The sequence below is a fragment of the Fonsecaea monophora genome, assembly GCF_001642475.1.
Source record: "Fonsecaea monophora strain CBS 269.37 chromosome Unknown Scaff111, whole genome shotgun sequence".
NCBI classification, from domain to species: domain Eukaryota; kingdom Fungi; phylum Ascomycota; class Eurotiomycetes; order Chaetothyriales; family Herpotrichiellaceae; genus Fonsecaea; species Fonsecaea monophora.
In genome coordinates, this window is record NW_019174042.1 from 1 (window position 1) to 20,199 (window position 20,199).

The following is a 20,199-nucleotide window of genomic DNA, read 5'->3' on the forward strand; positions in this document are numbered from 1 at the left end:
CTCAACCACCAACTTCAAAACTCTCAGCTATGCTCATGGATGCGGCTCTGTCAATCCAGCGAGCAGTATGCCGTGGCCGGAAGGTTGAAGGTGGTGATGTCCTTGATGGTTTGATAACGACCGACAGCTATGAAGGCTTCATCGGCGCATGTCTTCGCGAATTAAATGCCAGGGAGATGAGGAAGTTTCGGTCAGAGGCAATGGACGACAAAGATCTGATTAACATGACGGCTCGCCTGGCTAAAGTGTCGAATCACTTAGACCTTGACTTATTGGCCATATCATTTCTGCCATCGAGGGTCTTGACTCTGCAGGAAAGGCCACACTTCCCACCCCAACCGATCCGTCCCGCCACTCTCTCAAATCGCCTCCACGTTGAAGCTGTGAGGGCCTACAGCGCAGAGGCTTGGGTCGGCCCACCTCTCGCCAGATCTTGTACGTCGTCGATAAGTTCGGGTTACAAGTCTTTCAAGGCAACAGCGGTTGCGCATGGAATGGTTGGATCTATGCAACCCCCAACGATTCCTCCAGTTCCAATGGTGAATTGGTCGGAGCTTATGAGCTTGAAGTTCCATGCTGGGACAGGTTTCCCTTCGACTCATATGACGAGTATTCCTTCTGTCATCTCAACCCGCGACTTTGAGTGTCACACCGTAGACGAAGATATCATCTTATGAAACGTGGGATCATAGTGGGGAACGACGACTGACCAATGTTTTCATCGAGGGCTTGCTATGGGAGGATCGGACGATATGGTTCTGCAACACTTGGGGTTTGGACGGAGGGATTCAAAGGCGTCGGGGTATTAAATTGATATAGTCATGACTGACAAGCTGGCAATGCTGATGGCAGTCATCGCGGAGGGTCTCCCCTTGGCGTGTCCATATTGATTTACGCGGTCTTTTATACCGAGATGATCAATCACAGGTACGTTACACACGTGGAGAATCGCAATACCACCACTTTTAATAGTAAGATCCCTGAAAATCTATGACCCATTGAGTTGTATTCGACCCCCTCTATGACCCCTCGGTAGGTATAGGGACGTTGAACCCGTTGAGGTTGACCGACACCAAAGCGTACAGCGATACGAGGAAGATCAGCTCGGACAGCATCTTCTGGCCCAAGACACGAACGCCCTGGGCGTAGAGGTCGTCGGACAGCGGACCTCCCGACACCAGGGCTTTGGAGATGTCGTGCACGAGCGTTTCGTCGGGCGAGAGACCTCCCTCAGGAATCTCGCCTCGCGCCAGGGCGGCGACCTGGTCCGGGTCGAAGTAGTGGCGCGACAGGCCCGAGTGGGCGTAGACCTCGTAGGCGGCGCGGTAGTGCGAGCCGACGGTCAGGATGGCGACCTGGCGCAGCGTCTCCGGCAGCGTCGCGGCCCGGAACATGACCTTGCTGAGGTGCCACATGGCGGCGCCGACGACGGGCTCGTGGATCCACGCGTTCCACGGGCCCAGCAGCGCGCCCGAGCTGTCCCGCGTGATGAACGACTGCTGCTGGTCGAGCGTCTTGACGATGTTGTCCACCACGTCGTCGTACAGCGCTCGCTGCGCCGGGTCCAGCTGCTCCGGCGGCACGGGCTGGAGGCGCATTCTAGATGTCATTTTTGGACTCCCTCTCTCTATTCTATATCTCACTCTGACTCGAGAAATGGAGCGAAGTGGGTATGATGCTGGTGAGTGAGTGAGTGAGTGAGTCGTAGTTTCTTGACCGGATGGAAGGTGTCTGGGGGGAAGGGGGGGTCGTATATGCGTGTGGTGTGCGTGCGTGCGTGCGTGTAGTATATATATCCCACCCGTCGCAGCTCTGCAGTTGTTGAAACCCGATGTAACCCGCAGAAAATCACCTGTTGATGAGTTCAATGGGAACTACCAACACAACCAATCCTTCGCACGCGGCCACCGACCATCGATCGCGCTTTGTTATGACGTCCTGTCCTTTCCTTCCCTTTTCCTTTCTGAGCCGCATTGCTTGTTCTTTTTTTTTCCCCTCCTCCTCAAAATGCCGTCGTTCTCCCGTCCTGATCGAATCCCCTCCAGTGTAAACCGGCGGAAGTATCCATCTTTGCTCGATATGGAAAACAGACATGGGGGTCCGCATTGGCTAACCCATCGAGCCGAGATTCTCACTCATGTAAGCAAGAGCACAATGCCTTTGTCATGGCGTTGTTACAGGCATGCAAGCAAGTGGTCCTTTTGCTTTTGCCCACGCGAAGGAGGGGAGGTGTGTGTGTGCGGTGTGGCGCCACCTGTTTCTTGTTTCCTGCAGCCGCAGCTGCCGGGAGATAATCGGCATGTGCGAGATAGAAATGGAGATGGAGGGAGAGAGATACCGAGTAAATCAACCGACGACTCTTGTGTTCTCCATTTCTGTTCGTCGGTGGTGGTGCAATGAGGCTGTCTGTTGGCTGGGCTCGTTCGTCAAGGGATGATGCATGGGCAACGTCGTGGCGTGGCGCTAGGCGTTAAGAAGTGGAACCTCCCCCTTTGTACGAGGTACATTATATCCGTGGACCCGAGGCTAGGGTTTAAACTAATTAATAACAGCGCAGCCCGAGCCGGGAGAGACGTTGGTGGGTAATAGTTCCCAAAAGGGTGGAGGGGGTCCCCAGAGGAGAGAGGAGGCCCACTTTCTACTTTTCATCCCCCAGGTCACACACCCTCTACAAAGTGCAGAAGAGAGAGGTGTGGCGCGGATATGGGATGGGATGCGAGGATTGAATTGACTTGGAGTACTACTATGCGAGAGAACAAGGTTCTTCTCTTTCTCTGAGAAACAGATAGGGTGGGAGGGGAGACAAGAGGGTGGATTGGACTTGGTACTGTTTTGGACTATCAACATGAGGAGGAGCATATACACAGAGTAGTTTTCTTTTTCTTTGGATACGAACAAGTATACAGGGAACTCAAGAAGACAGCAGACAACCCATGTAAATTCAGAATTTCAGCACGGCTTTGCCAAAGTTGCGCCCCGAGAACAGCGCCAGCAGCCCGTCAATGGCGTTGTCAATGCCCTCGCACTCCCACGTCACCACCTTGAATGTCCCGTCCTTGATCCACCGCTGCACCTTGGCCTGGTGCTCGGCGTGGTACTTGTCGCCGAAGCCGTGGTCGAAGACGACGAACCCGCGGACCGTGAGTCGCCGCCGCAGGATGAGGCTGTAGTTGTACAGGGGATACCGTTGGCCGGGAGTCGCGTTGTACTCGGAGATCAGGCCGCAGACGATGACGCGCCCGTGCTCCTTCATTGCGCCCAGCGCGGCCTCGAGATGCTCGCCGCCCACGTTCTCGTAGTCGATGTCAATGCCGTCGGGCGCCAATCGCTTCAGCGCGTCGGCAGGCCTCTCTTTCTTGTAGTTGAACCCGGCGTCGAAGCCGAGCTCGCGGATGATGAAATCGAGCTTCTCGTCCGATCCCACGCTGCCAATCACCCTCAGCCCCTCGCGCTTGGCTAGCTGGCCGACCATGCTGCCCACAGAGCCGCTGGCGGCGGAGATGAAGATTGTCTCACCCTTTTTGGGCTGTCCGATCTCGTAAAACGACGAGTATGCCGTCAGGCCCGACATGCCGAGGGCCCCCAGAAACACGCGGACGTCCTCCAGTCCCAGAGGATTCTCGAGGTGTTGGATCTTGTCGAGATCCGCACCGCTCACCGACACGTATTGCTGGATCGGGAGTTCCCCTATGATTTGATCCCCGGGCTGGTACTTGGGGTGGTTCGATCTGAGGACCCGCGCAATGCATTGGTTGAACAGCGGCTTGTTCAGCTCAAAGGCCGTCGCGTTGGACTTGATGTGCGCCGGGCGCATACGTCCCTTCATATAAGGATCGAAACTTGCATATTCTGCTTGTAACAGTACTCCCCCCGCCGGGGCAGGGGAGCTTGCATCGTAGTCGACAACTGTTTCAATTGTCAAGTCCTTACCTGCCACGGGGAGCCCCTCAGGGATTTGTCTGAAGACCATCGCCTTGTTAACCACCATATTCGCCGTTTGTTCGCCTGGCGTCTCTGATCGGTCCAGAAAATAAGAGGAGGCAGTCGTGAACTGCAGCAGACTCCAGGAAAAGAGCAAGGGAAAGGTGATTTGTGATCCTGATCTCGTCTCTGGGATGTGCAAGCGCCACAGCCAGCTGAGCTGGTAAGTCCTGCATCTTGTATAGCAAGGGGCTTGTTCATTTATCCTTGGAATCACGCCGCGGTCTCCATTACCACGCGTATCTCACCTCTATACTCACCTGATGAGTATCAGACTTGCGCCGCGGACATGGTGGTCCTCCTCCGGGAGCAAGAGACCATACTCCCGACACGACGACTTAGTCATGGCCACATAGATTTCAAATGCTTTGGCCTCCCCCCAACAATGATCCAGAACTCAAGAAACGGCCCAAGTCGCATGTGAAGTCGCCCTCCCAAATAGTTCCTTCGAGCCCAGGCTGTTGCTGATTGGCCCGTCGACCACATGTCCAGCCCCTCTCTAAAGCCGCAGCGAGGCCTAAAGATGCTCCGGTGGAGCCGTTTGGTTCCTCTGCGAGAAACACAGCATTAGTACATTGCTCTCCCGTTGCAACACTCCCATACCTCTGTGGTGTGCTATCTAGATCGATCGACACGTCGTGTGCATTATCCATCGAGTTGCCTGACGTGACATCTCTGTTCCAGAGAAAATGACTCAGACTGTTTCATAGTGAAGGAGCTATTCGTAAGCAATCTCTTTAGGGTAGTGGTTCGGTGCATTGCGTGAGATGTTGTCGAACAAGTCCCATTCCCGTTGTGACATATATAGGATGGAAAGGTGTACACGCAGGAGAAGTGCTCTGCAGAGTACAGCAAGTCAGCAATAGAGAAAGTAAGACATTCACTGACTCCTCCCCTCTTGACAACTTATCCGCCCACACATCGATATCTTCCGCCTCAAGACAGCCATTGAATCCTATCACCGCTCCACGACATGGCTCACCATCATATCGCATACCAGACCGTCAACCCAGCCAATGGGCAATTGATCAAGGCCTTTACGGCGACAACGGATGAGCAAGTGTTTGCTGCCCTCGAGACAGCCCATGAGGTCTACCAGAAAGACTGGCGTCGCAGATCCGTGGCTGAGCGCGGTAAAATCATGGGCAAGGCTGCAGCCCTGATGCGCGAGCGCAAACAGGAGCTCGCGGAGCTCGCTGTGCTGGAGATGGGTAAAACCATTGGCGGTATGCTCGGCGAGGTCGAGTTCTCGGCCGCTATCCTGGACTATTACGCCCAAAACGGAGAGAAGTTCTTGCAGACGGTCGACCTACCAGGCGTTCCTGGAGCGGTCATTGCCTCCGAGCCCATTGGGGTGATTCTCGCTATCGAGCCGTGGAACTTCCCTTACTATCAGGTCGCTCGTGTAGCTGGCCCTCAGATTGTCGCCGGAAACCCAGTCTTGCTCAAACATGCACAGAGTGTGCCGCAGTGCGCACTCGCCCTCGAGAAGCTGTTCATCGACGCCGGAGCACCAGCGGGTGTTTACACCAACCTATTCTGCTCAATTCCCCAAATCAACGCTCTTATTGCCGACTTCCGCATCCGCGGCGTAACCCTTACTGGCAGTGAACGCGCTGGCGCATCAGTGGCCGAGCAAGCCGGTCGTCATCTCAAAAAGGTCGTCCTAGAGTTGGGAGGTTCAGACCCACTGATTGTTTTGCAGGATGCACCGCTCGATCAAGCCATCGAGGTCGCAGCTGCAGGTCGTATGATGTGTATGGGCCAAGCTTGTGCCTCGATCAAGCGATACATCATTGTGGGTAAGCAACAGGGTCAGGAGTTCCTCGGGGGTGTCAAGGCAAAGTTTGAAGCCATGAAAGCCGGTGACCCAATAGACCCAGCAACAACCCTGGGTCCTGTTGTCTCCGAGTCCGCCCTGGAGGGCCTCATTGGTCTCATTGGCGAGGCTAAAGCCGCTGGTGCCACGGTAGTGTTGGGTGGAAAGCGAATTGACCGCCCAGGCTACTATCTAGAGCCAACGCTTATCACGAATGTGTCTCGAGACAACCCACTGTTCATGAAGGAGGCCTTTGGCCCAGTGGCTACCCTGTACGTGGTCGACACCGAAGAGGAGGCCATCGAACTCGCCAATGCTACAAAATTCGGCCTGGGTTCGTCGGTTTTCTCCAGCGATATCAAGCATGCAAAGGAAGTGGCGGGTCAGATCGAGGCTGGGATGGTCTTCATCAACTCCGCTGTTAATTCTGGGCCGGGCGTGCCATTTGGTGGTGTGAAGAATTCTGGGTTTGGACGAGAGCTGAGCGAGCTCGGTATCCAGGAATTTTTGAACAAGAAGCTAATCCGTGTGCACGAGAGCTGGCTGTGAGCATACAAGACTTCTCGTGTCGAAAGCCTTGCTGTTTTGAAGGGATAGGGAGGATATAGCAGTAATTCAATCACAACAAATTCTATATTTGATAGTCAGACACGTCAATTTTCCCAGAATGATTCAATAGTAATCGAGTACTGCTACATGTGCCGTAAGATGAGGAGTTTGAGTGTGATCGCATCCTAGATGGACATCCCTCCACCACTCTGGTCAATATTAGGCGACATTGTCTGTGAATTCTGGGTCAAACAACTCATAAGAGCGGGGAGTTCACCGGCTTGCAACCACTTTGCACAGATATACCTGATACAGTTGAAGCGACTCGCTCGTCCGAGAAGTGGAACCATGGGTTGGAGACAGACATCTGTGTTTGACTGATAGCGAAGCAGGTTGGTTGAACGAGGCTGCGGCAAGGCTGAGAAATTGCATATCAGCACCTTTGCTCCGCCGTGTTAAAGTGCAACGCGTGACGCGCTTTGACGCGTTCCTGCGCCCGCGGCACCAATTCTCCTTGTAAGGAGATACTTCTACCCTGTAGGCTTGTAAGTCACCCCTTCAACCACAAACACCCCTCACCACAACAATGGCGACTCTAGTGGACTCAATCCTGAATTCAGACGCCTTTGGCGCAACACCGTCCTCACCTAGACGAGCTCAGAATGGCATTCCATCCTCTTCAAGACCGCAGCCCCTGCTCTCCGAGAGCAATGGCATCCCCTCCGAAGCCGATGTCTTCCCAGACGATGAAGTTGTCGGCGCAGCGCGCGGCAGACCACGGAATCCTTTAGATCGCAACGTATCACAGGTCACAGATAAGGCGGGTGAAAAAGTACAACAAGCCTTTGAAGATTTTCTCGAGTCGCACGTCGAAGAACCCTCCGCGTCGGGAGCCCCTCCTTCGAGCGAACTGAGAACAGACAAATACTACATTAATCAGATACATGGCTTGCGAGAGTTCCAGCTCTCGACGCTTTACGTGGATTTTCGTCATCTGCTATCGTATAAAGAAGGCCCTATTCTAGCAGATGCAATCGCAAACCAATTCTATCGCTTCCATCCATTTCTTCTCAGGGGGTTGCACAATCTCCTGGCCAAATATGAGCCAATATATTTCAAAGATCATCGTCAGATGACCAGCAATGCTTCACAAGCGGGCACCTCAATGGCAGGCAATGCGACTAGCGAGGGGAGCACTCAGGGTGACAAACCACTGAATCCACAGACGGACAAACTCTTCGCCCTGGCATTTTACAACCTTCCCCTTGTATCCCGGGTACGGCAACTGCGCACAGATCAGATCGGAAGACTGCTTTCTATCTCGGGCACTGTGACGAGAACATCAGAAGTTCGTCCTGAGTTGGCCCTCGGAACATTTATCTGCGAAGCATGCAACACAACCGTCCCCAATGTTGAGCAAACGTTCAAATATACAGAACCCACAGTGTGCCCCAACCTCACTTGTGGCAACAAGATTGCATGGCGATTGGACATTCGGAACAGCACATTTGTGGACTGGCAGAAATGTCGAATCCAAGAAAACAGCTCTGAAATCCCAACCGGGAGCATGCCACGCACAATCGATGTCATCCTTCGAGGAGAGCAAGTCGAGCGCACGAAACCTGGTGAGAAGTGTATCTTCACAGGCACTCTGATCGTTGTGCCAGATGTCTCTCAGCTGGGAATTCCAGGTGTGAAACCAGAGGCATCCAAGGATAATCGGAATTTCCGTGGCGCCGATGCTGGTGGTGTAGGTGTTTCCGGCTTGAAAGCACTAGGAGTTCGAGATCTGACTTACCGCATGGCATTCCTGGCCGGGTTCTCGTGCCCCGATACCACGACAGCCGGCCAGTCCGCCAGTCAATTGAATGGTCAATCGACCAACATCCTGAACTCCCTACACCAAACTGATCTGTTTGACCAGTATGACAGCGGTACCAAGGCTCAGGAGGCATACCTGGAAACTCTAACACAAGCCGAGATTGACGATCTGAAATATATGGTCCATTCCGACAAGATCTACAGTAGACTGGTTCAGAGTCTCGCTCCCATGGTTTACGGCCATGAAATAGTCAAAAAGGGGCTACTGTTGCAACTGTTGGGCGGCGTGTCGAAAATGACACCAGAAGGAATGCCCTTGCGAGGTGATATCAACATTTGCATTGTCGGCGACCCGTCAACGTCCAAATCTCAATTCCTCAAGTACATTGCGTCTTTCCTTCCCCGAGCAGTCTACACGTCAGGAAAAGCATCCAGTGCAGCAGGTTTGACAGCCGCGGTGGTCAAAGATGAAGAGACCGGCGAACACACCATCGAAGCCGGCGCACTCATGCTCTCTGACTCGGGAACCTGCTGTATTGACGAATTTGACAAGATGGACTTGATCGACCAGGTTGCCATCCACGAAGCCATGGAACAGCAAACCATTTCAATCGCCAAAGCAGGCATTCACGCGACATTGAATGCACGCACGAGTATTTTAGCAGCCGCAAACCCCATTGGCGGCCGCTATAATCGCAAGGCAACTCTCAGGGCAAATATCAACATGTCAGCGCCCATCATGTCTCGCTTCGATCTCTTCTTCATTATTCTCGATGAATGCAACGAGTCGGTAGACCGTCACTTAGCCGACCACATCGTCAATCTGCACATGCTCAAAGATGATTTCGTGCAGCCTGAATTCTCCACTGAACAGCTTCAGCGGTACATCAGATTTGCGCGCACGTTCAAACCAATCTTCACCCCCAGTGCCAAGAAGCTCTTGGTAGAGAAATACAAAGAGCTGAGAGCGAACGATACGGGTGGTGTGGTTGGGAAGAACTCGTACAGAATCACTGTCAGACAATTGGAGAGTCTGATTAGATTGAGCGAAGCAATCGCCAAAGCGAATTGTGTGGAGGAAATAACGGAGGTTATGGTGTACGAGGCGTTTGATCTGCTTCGCCAGTCGATCATCAGTGTCGAAAAGGACGATGTCGATGTCGAAGACGATGAAGAGGAGGTCCAGAATACGCAAGATGATGGAGAGCGCCAACGAGATGGCGATAGTCCCATGGCCAATGGCGACAATGACCAGCACGGTGAAGCCAGCACCCGAAATCACCGCTCATCTGCAACGCCTGCTGCGACTACACGGCCCACCACGAAAATCACCTTTGAGAAATTCAACACCATTCAAACCATGCTAGCGACGCGGATACGTGATGAGGAAGATCGCACAGGCGAGGGTCCCGAGCGCGACGCATTGTTGTTGTGGTACTTGGAACAGATCGAAGACCAGTTGGCAAATGAGGAAGACGTGGAGCGCGAGAGAGGTCTGGCCAGGAAGGTCTTGAAGAAGATGGTCAAGGTACGTGATGAGTTCCTCTTTTGATTTGCACTTGCGTCAACACCATGGCCTGTTCTGGTCGGGTTTCTTGCTACGTTTCTGGAACTTGTGACTGACTATTTGACCTGTAGGATAACATCATCATTCCAATCCGTGGAGAAGGCCTTGTCGAAGGAGACGAGGACGGCGCCGGCGAGCCGTCGACAACAACAGCCCAAAGCCAGCGACTGACCTACGCCCTCCACCCGAACTGCGGCATCTTTGACGACGAATGAAATCGTGGATGATTTTTATGGTACCAGCAGATTGAAACCCGTCAATTATGAGAGGCACGGATGTCGTGAATGATACAACTGAGGCAGGGGGAGAATTGGCTTACATGGGCACACGGGCATTCAGACGGAGAGTGGGATGCATGCTTGACGAAATCGACCGATGGATGGATTGATTGTTTATGTACGAGTGAACGTGCCCTGGGCGTTACTGGCGTCCTGCAATACATGGCAGACAGACAAAGACAGAGAGACCTAAAATCAACGAATATTGGATCTACACTTCATTCCCGTTTGGCTCACGTTGTCACTGTGTCACTCTGTGTAGATATGACAAGATTTTGTGATAAACGCATAAATGAATCATCGAAAGAAACCAACGAACCCCGTTCATTGGGTAGGTAAGTACGAGGTAGGTAGGTATGTTACTCAAACCTAGTGTTGGGGGTAAGTATGCCCTTTTTGATACAAACAGGTACCTAGGTAGATTGGTTTGGTTTGGTTTAATTTGTTATTGGACTCGACCATCGCAATCTCAATCTCAATCTCAATCTCAATCCCAATCCCAATCCCAATCCCAATGGGACTGGGATGAGGATGCTGGATAATGCTGGATACTGAATGAAAACCTTGATGATTACACAGACAGACACAGACGATACCGACCGATCTGTCCGCCTCCCGTCCATGTCCATATCCATGTCCTTGTCCTTCCTTGCTAGATGCACGACGTGCTGGAATAATTGATCCAAAAACTCCTTTTTCCCCAGCACTGGGTGTGTTCGTACTCATACATATGCCGCTGCGGTCTGCCCATATCCTCCCTCCCTCGATGCCTGGAATATCACGTCCTGAAAAGCGTCGTGTTGCACCTGGAAAAGAAAAAAGGCGATTCCCCACCACTGCTTCAGGACAGCTCGCTAAGAGCCCAGAACCTCTTGCTCTTGGTGCTCTGGATCTTTTTGTTCTGCTTGCGGCTGGGTGTCCTCGTCCTCTTGTCTCTCTCTCTCCTCTCTCTCTGCAAAGAATTTCCGACGATACACAGAAAGAGCATCGGCCACTTTTTCGAAATCCTTCACCTCATTAGCCCTCAATCCCGCAATCACCTGCTTCAACCCAGCATGGAATTCGTCCCGTGTGGGTTTGTCTTTGATGTCGCTCGCTGAACTCATTTGGACGAGAATCTTCTCATCTGCAATGGAAAAATCGTTAGCATGGGTAGTCTGAATAGGAGATAGGCGCGACGAGAGTCTAAGCTATCAACATACCAGGAAGCCCAAGCTGAGTGAAGTGCTGCTCTTCACATTCAGGGTCGGTACAAGGGGTACCAGATAGCTCCGTGGGACAAAGGGGACGGGAGGGATCGATATTGTTGCTGTACGTCAACGAACGATAGCCACTTTTGACGGTGTCCGGGTAGTCCGAGTGGAAGCGGTAGGTTTTGAAGGCACTAAGTGGTGTCTTGTACGGTATATAATGCGTGGGTGGTGGGCATGTACCGCCGCCCAGGAGCGGAGTAGCATCGTGGTTTTGATTTGACCCTGGGGGTGGTCGAACCAGTGTATCAGCACCAGTCAACTGATCACCGGATTCGAGATCATCCTTGGTGTTTGCTGGGACTTCCGACACAGCATCAACTCCAGTGGCGTTAGTGTCTGCCTCAACGTAAGAGGTGTCAGACTCCGTGGCGCCAGAGATGTCGTGTGCTCCATCGACTGGAGTCCCAATCGCTGTGTCGGGCCTGCTCACAGCGGCATTCTCAGAAGTCTCATGGAAGTCTTGAGCCACGTCCTCCGGAACAGTCGTCGGCGTGACGCTGTCCACCGGCGCTGTCTCAGGGTCATATTCCTCAGACTCGTCCTCGGAATGCTGCATAGGCTGTGAAGTATCGACATCTGCAGGCTCATACTCCTCTTCGTCCGAACCAGACATGCTCGCACTTCCATCACTGTCGTTGTCCACATCCATGTCCTCGTCGGATGTTTGCGTCTCCTCCATCTTTTCTGGTAGGTGCTCATGCGTTTCAACATAGTCTTCTGGTTCGGGCGATATCTCCATCTCATCAGCTTGAAGTTGCTCGACATGCTCGGGCTCTCCCTGAAAAGTATCCGAAGCGTTATATGGATCTGGCGAGAGAGACTCGTGTACATCTTCGCCGGTCGTGTTAGCATCAACCTGGTCGTCAGTGCTCTCATTCGCCACAACAGAATTCACAGGCATGCTGAGCGAACCCTGCTGCGTCTGCGGATTTTTATCTTGAGCGTCGTGATGGCCATTACTCAAGTCTAGCTGTAATCCAGAGATCGTGCCAACCGCTGGGGGCGATGGGTTGGAAACAACTAACTCCTCTTTCGTAGGGGCTGCTTGAGCTTCGGCAAGCTTTTCAAGCCTGATCTGCTGCAGCTCATCAGAATATCGTTTCTGACCCGATCGGCCCTCTTGTAATTGTTCCTCGAACTGGGATTCTTCCTCGACCAGTCTCTTCTCCTGTTCCACTAATCGATCCAGCTCCATGCGCATCTTTTGTATTTGAGCACGAACTTGCACTAGCTCTCTGCGGGAATCCTCCAGCCGTGTCTCGGTCTTTTTTACTTTCGCATTCAAATCAGGCAGGCCTTCTTGTAACACTTGTTGTCGTTGAGCACGCTGTCTGAGGAGAGCTTGTTTCAGCACTGCCTCTCTCTCCTGAAGCTGTGCTGGAGTTAGCTTGGAGATTACGGAAGGACCCGAATGCTGCCGCTGCGGCGGAAGCCGGGATATGCCAGGCAGGTCAATAGTCTGCGGAACAGGTGAACTGGCCAACTGTTGATCCTCTCTGGCAACCGAGGGGGTCGGAGGGTTTGATGATGACGGGGAGTCGACTTGACTTCTGGTCCGTTTCAGCTTGTTCCGCTGCTCCAGTTCAGCAATCTTCCGCCGCATAGCTTCAATTTCTGTCTGTTTGGCACGATACAACTCGTCCTTGCCTGATTCATTTGTTGAGGCTGTTTGCGATGCCTTTGTCGAAGTTTGATTGACGGGTTTTGGCTTATGGAAGATTGAGGTGGTGGCGTTCGGACGGAGATCAGCTGGCGCAAACTCCTGGATATCTTGCTCTGAATCTGATCCCATCGCCATAGCATCGCTCCCAGGCTCTTCGACAATCTCCCCCTCGGACTGGTAGTCGGCTTCGCTATCTGGAAGGGGCAGAGAAGGAGTATACAGAAGATTTTGTTGTAGATTTTGTTGTAGATTCGGCTTCTTGGGAAGTGGGATGCCCATTGTCGTGGGATCAGAGTCGGAGGGGCGTTTCGTCGGGATACTGGGAGACGATTGAAGATTTGGCATAACAGCAGAGGTTTCGTTCTCAGAGACAGCGTTCGATTGTCTAACGTCTGCTGTGGAGCTCATTGGAACCTCTGTCACTGATCCTGTAGCTTCATCCAAGGTAGATGGTTCGGTGGAGCTCATGAACAATCCTGGGATCAGGGATAGCACAGGGGCCTGGCTCTCGAAGTGGGTAACTCTGGTTACTGAGGAGGGAGGCACATTTTCAGCCAGAGGAATTACTCTTGAAGCGTCGCTAGCCATGTCGCGAACCGGAGCCGCAGACCCTGCTGTAGGAAGTTCCGATGCAGTACTTCCTGTCTTTGCCTGCGCTTCGCGTCTCAGCTGTTCCATTTTCTGTTTAACCAGCTCAGTCTGAGCCTTTGGTTTCGTCCCGCTTGTCCCTTGAGTGGCCGCGACAGGTTGTGGTAGCTGCACCGGGAAGTTCTGTGGAGTGGAAGAAGGCATGGCTGTGCCGGTCGATTCCACAAGTGCTGTCGTTGGGGTCGTCGTTTTAGATGCTTCATGTTGGGTCGGGATGGCTGATGCAGGGTTAGATGTCGGACGACCCGTCTTTGCAGCAAGCAGCTGTGCAATGCGATCTTTCCGCTCCAAGCTGGGACTAAGCCCCGCCTGTTGATTCTTGAGTTCAGGAGCGGCTGGTGGTGCTGTGGGCTCACTGAACCCCCGTGCTTGTGCCGTGGTGACCAGGGGAGTAGCATTCTGCGATGCCGTCTTCGGCTGTTGCAAGGCTGTCGATGATTCATTGCCATCAACAGGAAGAGGTGGCTTACTGCGGGATTCCTCACGAGCTTGTGATTGACTAGCTTCCGTTCTGAGGCCCAGTTCTTCATACAATTCGTGTAAGATTTGTGGATTGACACCTTCCTTTACCAGATCTGCATAGAGGATTCTGTGAGGGACAAGGGATAGGACAGCACCCTTTGCAAGCTGTCGCAGCTCCATAAGGGACTTATTATCGTAAGTTCTCTCGACCGGCCTCAGACTGGCGCTTTTGGAGGGTTTGTTAGAGGATACAAAGCCACCTGATGCTCGATCAGTAATCGCCGCGGGACGAGTTGGATCATACGCTTGAAACTAAGTTAGCGAGAGCTGGAGTCAGCAGAGTTTGGCACTCACGCGAGACATTCCCATCTGCGGCCAGCTCAGGCTCAGTGGTGCTATTCGTATCTTTCGGTTGCGGAACGATCATAGCCTGGTTTTGAGCACTTGCGAACAACATATCGATATCTGATCTAGAGCCAAAAGATGGAAGTGTCTGTTCTGTAACAGAGTCAGAGAAGAACCAGACTATGACAGGCATACTCACCTTTGTCGGAATCTTTCCCTTTGGGAAGTGGGTGTGCTTGGTGTGAGATTGCATTTTGGACAGCCATTGCTGGGCCATACAAGTGTATGTCTGACTGCGCATCCAGCCCACCTCTTGAACCCGTATGGCCACCGGTATATTGATCCCCAGCACTCTGGCGAGTTTGTTCATTTCCACCAATACTTGTGCTAAATCCCGGCGCTCCAGCCGCAACATGTTGAGAATAGGGCGAGGAAGTGGAGGTATTCACGGAACCAGGTAGCTGCGGATACGCAGCACCTGGAATTGGCACTGGAGGAAAGTTTGGAGGGGGTGGAGGCGGGAAACCCGCACTGGCAAATTGCTTGAAGAAATCGGAATTGAAGGTAGTAGTAGGAGGGGGAAACGGATGAAAAGGAGGCGCAGGAGGACGAATCTGCGAATTGGCATCGAATCGTGGACCATTTGTGACAGGCGATGGTTGTGGTTGGTAGGAAGAGTGCGACTGGATCTGGCCCTGCGGTTGTGGCAGCTGCTGAGGAAGGCCTGGAGGGGTATTTATCGTCTGCTGCAGTCCATTAGATGGAAAAGCTGGGTAGTATGGCTGCTGAGGCGCGTATGACGGCGTGCCAGGGTACAGCGAGGTGGAAGAGTATGGATGCGCCATTTCCGCGACGTACAGCAGCGCGGCGACTGCGATCCGGCAAAAAGCAATTCAAGAGGGGCGATGTCATCGACAGGCTGTGGTGAATCCACAAAGACACGCTCGCAGTGATTTCAACAAACTGCTCATCATCATCACTGAGACAGCCTGCGAGACCAATCTTCGACACGCGCAAAAAAAGACGGCGACCTTCTTACTGCTGCCTCACAATGCCTGCCGACTTCCTCACGTGGATCAGTAACGGCCCTGATGTGTCCCTGAGATTTAGATGTCGTTGCTGAAGGGGGAGCTCGTTGTGTTCCAGATCGTTGTGGTTGACACTTTCATCTTCTACAGACATGAAGGCGGCCGAAGTGCAGAAGTCAGTCTTTCTATTTCGTCCAGACAAGCCGACCGACTTGGCATCCTGTGTACGGCGGGCTGTTTGGCAGCGAAAGGTGCATTTCCTTCCGGTCCCTGTCGCCCGCCGTACCGATCCCGTCACCCACTCCCTCGTCACTGTTCAGGAGGTGGCGTACTCGCACGTGACTTAAACGGTTGCTCTGCACAGGGACGCCTTGCCAAATGGGGAACCGCAAACAAAACATCGTCATCCAATCCGGGTCACGACGAGGCTACAACAATCATCAGCCCTCATCCCACATTGACAACCTGGACACCGTCAGCTTTACTAACTTTCTAAAATCATAGAACCTTGTCGCATGTGAAATATACCGACACCTGAGATTTTGGGCGGCATCATGCTGCTCCACGACCGCAGCCCAGACACTTCTCCCTTTAACAGCCATTCTCAACGACCTTTCACCAGATCAGTTCATTCCGATATGTCTGTGGCTTCTCCCATGTCCGCTACCAGCTTCAGCAAATCCCTCCTCTTTGCCTCCCCGACACCTGCACAGACATCGACAAGCAGACATGAGCGTCAGCAATCATACTCCCCCACAGCGACCTTCAGCTCTGTTCCCTCCCACCTCCGCACGCACTCTCTCCAGCGACAGGCAAGTACCTCCAGCACCTTCGCTCCAAAGTTCATCAAGTCCGAGGAGATGAGGAAGAGCGAAGATAGAATCTCGGCTATTGAAGGCGAGAATGACTTCTCTGGCAAGCGCTACGTATGGGTCAAAGATCCTGAAAAGGCATTTATTCGGGGATGGATAACAGAAGACCTTCCTGGAAATAAGGTCCTTGTGCAGTTCGACAATGGTTCATCAATAGAGACGGATGTCGACGAGGTGGATAAGGTCAACCCAGCCAAGTTTGACAAAGCCGACGACATGGCAGAGCTCACCCATCTCAACGAAGCCTCGGTCATTCACAACCTCTATACGCGATATCAGGCCGATTTAATCTACACATATTCCGGCCTGTTCTTAGTGACCATCAACCCTTATTGTCCCTTGCCTATTTACGGCAACGACTACGTCCGGATGTACAAAGGCCAAACGCGAGAAGACACCCGTCCTCATATCTTTGCCGTCTCTGATGCCGCCTTCCGCAGGCTGGTGGAAGAGGGTGAGAATCAAAGCATATTGGTGACGGGAGAGTCCGGTGCAGGCAAGACTGAGAATACGAAGAAGGTCATCCAATACCTCGCTGCGGTTGCCACCTCAGATCTCGACACACCTCTGACAGGGAGGACGCCCGGGAAGCAGCTTTCAAATCTCTCTCAGCAAATCCTTCGTGCCAATCCGATCCTCGAATCCTTTGGCAATGCCCAGACTGTCAGAAATAACAACTCCTCGAGGTTCGGCAAGTTCATTCGCATTCAGTTTACTCGGTCTGGGCAGATCGCAGGCGCCTTCATAGATTGGTATCTGCTCGAAAAGTCTCGAGTGGTCAAGATCAGCCAACAAGAACGAAGCTATCATGTCTTCTATCAGTTACTGGCTGGGGCCGATCAAAGAATGAGAGATTCATTGCTTATTTCAGGCATGGATGTCGAGGACTTCGCATATACCCGAGCCGGTAATGATACCATTGGCGGCGTATCCGATCGTGACGAGTGGAACACGTTGATCGAAGCATTCCACATCATGAATTTCTCCGAAAAAGAGCAAATGGCCGTGTTCAGAACGATTGCCGCTATTTTACATCTCGGCAATGTTGCAGTCCGGCAAGAAAGCAGAGCAGGAGACCAAGCTTCACTTGCCCCAGAAGCCCGAAGTTCGGTAGACAAGGCATGTCGATTACTGGGGGTTCAATCAGACCCGTTTGTGAAAGCTCTTCTTCATCCGAAAGTCAAAGCCGGACGGGAATGGGTGGAGAAAACCCAGACCCCGGAGCAAGTCCGTCTTGCTCTAGATGCTCTGGCCAAAGGCATCTATGAGCGTGGCTTTGGAGATCTCGTGTCGAAAATCAATCACCAACTGGACAGAGGAGGCGTCAGTAGCGATGACAGCCACTTTATCGGAGTACTTGACCTGGCTGGTTTTGAGATTTTTGAGACGAATAGTTTCGAACAGCTCTGTATCAACTACACCAACGAGAAGCTGCAACAATTCTTCAATCACTATATGTTTGTTCTGGAGCAGGAGGAATATGCTCGTGAGCAGATTGAGTGGCAATTCATCGACTTCGGCAAAGATCTACAACCAACCATCGATTTGATCGAGCTGCCCAACCCCATTGGAATCTTCTCTTGCCTCGACGAAGACTCGGTCATGCCCAAGGCCACGGACAAATCCTTTACCGAAAAGCTCAACTCATTGTGGGAGAACAAGACCCCGAAATATGCTCCTGCTCGAACTAGGCAGGGATTTATCCTCACCCACTATGCTGCAGAAGTTGAGTATTCAACCGAAGGCTGGCTGGAAAAGAACAAGGACCCTTTGAATGATAACCTGACCCGGCTTCTTGCTGCTTCCAAAGACGATCACATTGCGAACCTCTTTGCCGACTGTGTTGACGAGGTCGACGAGCCATATAGCCCCCGAAGTCGAGTTAAGAAGGGCCTGTTCCGCACCGTGGCGCAACGACACAAAGAACAATTGAGTATCTTGATGAGACAGCTCCATTCAACCCAGCCTCATTTCGTCCGCTGCATTCTACCCAACCACAAGAAGAAGCCCAAACAATTTGTTGCTCCTCTGGTGCTGGACCAGTTGAGGTGCAATGGTGTGCTTGAAGGAATTCGGATTGCACGTACGGGTTTCCCCAATCGTTTGACTTTTGCAGAATTTCGGTCCCGATACGAGGTATTGTGCGAGAACATGCCAAAAGGGTATCTAGGGGGCCAGGAAGCCGCAAAGATAATGCTTGATCGACTTAAAATGGACCAGTCCAACTATCGCGTGGGCTTGACGAAGGTGTTCTTCCGCGCAGGAGTTCTGGCCGATCTGGAAGAGCAGCGCGACAGTCTGATCAGAGAGATCATGTCCAATTTTCAGTCTGTTGCTCGAGGTTTCATGCAACGGCGCTTGGCTTTCAAACAGCTGTACCGTGCGGAAGCAACAAGGGTGATCCAGCGAAATCTCAACGTATATCTTGATCTCCAAGCCAACCCGTGGTGGCGGCTTTTTGTTCGCATGAAACCCTTGCTGGGAGCGACTCGAACTGCAAGTGAAGTCAAGAAGCGAGATGAAAAGATCGAGCAACTGCAAGCAAAGGCGAGGCACGATGCTGCAGAAAGACAGCGGGTGGAAGAGGAACGGAGACGCGCAGAAATTGAAGCTCACCGGATACAACAGACCCTGGATTCAGAACGGGCGCTAGCTCTTGACAAAGAGGAAATATTCAAGCGATTGCAGTACCGTGAAAGCGAACTGAGTGAGAAGCTGGCAGAGGCGATTGCTGAGCAAGAGACTCTGGAAGATCAATTGGATGAGGCATTAGATTGCAAGAAGAAGACGGAAGAAGAGCTGGTCACTCGTCGGGAGCAGGTTCTGCAGGCTGGCCAGATCATAACGAGATTGGAAGCGGAGAAGAAAGAGCTTCAACGACAGATCGATAAACTGGAAGAGGAGCTGGAGAGTGTGGAGAAGTCGCATACACAGAATGATGACAGGCTCGAAACCATCAGCCAGGAACTTCGTTCGTTGCGAAGCAATCTCAGTGTGAAGGATCGCAAAATATCTGAACTCGAGTCAAATCTACAGCAAGCAGAGAAGGACAAGGAGAGTCGCACTTCTAGCCTTGAGCACGAACTTCGATCTCTAAAAAGCCAAGTCGCACAACGCGATCGGGCCGCTGAAGGCCTGGAACAGGAGATTCGTTCACTGAAGAGCCAGCTCTCCCAGAGAGACAGAGCGACTGAAGATCTGGAAAAGAAACTTCATCGAGCCGAATCCCAGAGAGCGGAAGAGAACAGAAGGCAGGCAGAGGACTTTGATGTGCAGGTCCGCTCGTTACGCAACGAACTCAACGCCAAAGAGCGCAAACTACAGGAGCTCGAGACAGCATTGTCCAAAATTGACAAGGACGCCGAGGTCAAACTGTCGCAAGCCACGGGCGAATTGCTCAACACCAAGAAGCAGCTGCGAGAGACCCAGGGCCAGAATGAAGAGCTTAGGAAGCAAATCACGAGCATATCACAGGCCTCTGTAAAGCATGAAGAATCACTGCGTCGAAAAGAAGGCGAGTTATCGGCGATCATGGCAGATATTGAGCGACACCAACGGGAAAAGGCCGACTTGCGAAAGGAAAACGACAGATTGAAGGGAGGACATGAAGATTTGGCGGCGCAAAAGAGAGAAGTGTTGGCGCAGGTGGAAAGGATGCGAGAACAGCGGACAAAGATGGAGAAGGAGGCCGTGGAGGTTAAGAAGTGTTTGGAACGGGTGATGCCCTTTTTCTCACAGAACTTCTCGTGAGAAGAGAGGGCAATGTGGAGTGAGTGACACTAACGCATGGAATATGGAAATGAGATGAAGGCGACAAGCGTCCGGAAAGGCTCTCGACATGAGCCTGGCATGAATTGTTTGATGTGTTTGGCGGATTTGCGAAGGTGTACTGGAACCAAAGGGTTGGTTATGG

At 52.4% G+C, this 20,199-nt stretch overlaps 6 protein-coding genes across 6 annotated transcripts; 3 read left to right on the forward strand and 3 right to left on the reverse strand.

Annotated features, from left to right (window-relative positions):
- Nucleotides 1–1,019: 1,019 nt before the first annotated feature.
- Nucleotides 1,020–1,610, reverse strand: AYO21_10124 (hypothetical protein; the record flags this gene model as incomplete). The annotated part of the gene is made up of 1 exon (XM_022660047.1): nt 1,020–1,610. One exon carries the CDS (start codon nt 1,608–1,610, stop codon nt 1,020–1,022), a length of 591 nt encoding a protein of 196 aa, XP_022507605.1.
- Nucleotides 1,611–2,941: 1,331 nt separating this feature from the next.
- On the reverse strand, nt 2,942–4,327 carry AYO21_10125 (hypothetical protein; the record flags this gene model as incomplete). Its single annotated transcript, XM_022660048.1, has 2 exons — nt 2,942–4,151; nt 4,242–4,327. The coding sequence occupies 2 exons, from the start codon at nt 4,325–4,327 to the stop codon at nt 2,942–2,944; spliced, it is 1,296 nt and encodes a 431-aa protein (XP_022507606.1).
- A 627-nt stretch (nt 4,328–4,954) lies between these two features.
- On the forward strand, nt 4,955–6,349 carry AYO21_10126 (hypothetical protein; the record flags this gene model as incomplete). The annotated part of the gene is made up of 1 exon (XM_022660049.1): nt 4,955–6,349. One exon carries the CDS (start codon nt 4,955–4,957, stop codon nt 6,347–6,349), a length of 1,395 nt encoding a protein of 464 aa, XP_022507607.1.
- A 586-nt stretch (nt 6,350–6,935) lies between these two features.
- Nucleotides 6,936–9,952, forward strand: AYO21_10127 (hypothetical protein; the record flags this gene model as incomplete). Its single annotated transcript, XM_022660050.1, has 2 exons — nt 6,936–9,698; nt 9,809–9,952. The coding sequence occupies 2 exons, from the start codon at nt 6,936–6,938 to the stop codon at nt 9,950–9,952; spliced, it is 2,907 nt and encodes a 968-aa protein (XP_022507608.1).
- A 917-nt stretch (nt 9,953–10,869) lies between these two features.
- On the reverse strand, nt 10,870–15,231 carry AYO21_10128 (hypothetical protein; the record flags this gene model as incomplete). Its single annotated transcript, XM_022660051.1, has 4 exons — nt 10,870–11,141; nt 11,218–14,346; nt 14,396–14,539; nt 14,586–15,231. 4 exons carry the CDS (start codon nt 15,229–15,231, stop codon nt 10,870–10,872), a joined length of 4,191 nt encoding a protein of 1,396 aa, XP_022507609.1.
- Nucleotides 15,232–16,052: 821 nt separating this feature from the next.
- Nucleotides 16,053–20,036, forward strand: AYO21_10129 (hypothetical protein; the record flags this gene model as incomplete). Its single annotated transcript, XM_022660052.1, has 1 exon — nt 16,053–20,036. The coding sequence occupies one exon, from the start codon at nt 16,053–16,055 to the stop codon at nt 20,034–20,036; it is 3,984 nt and encodes a 1,327-aa protein (XP_022507610.1).
- Nucleotides 20,037–20,199: the final 163 nt, after the last annotated feature.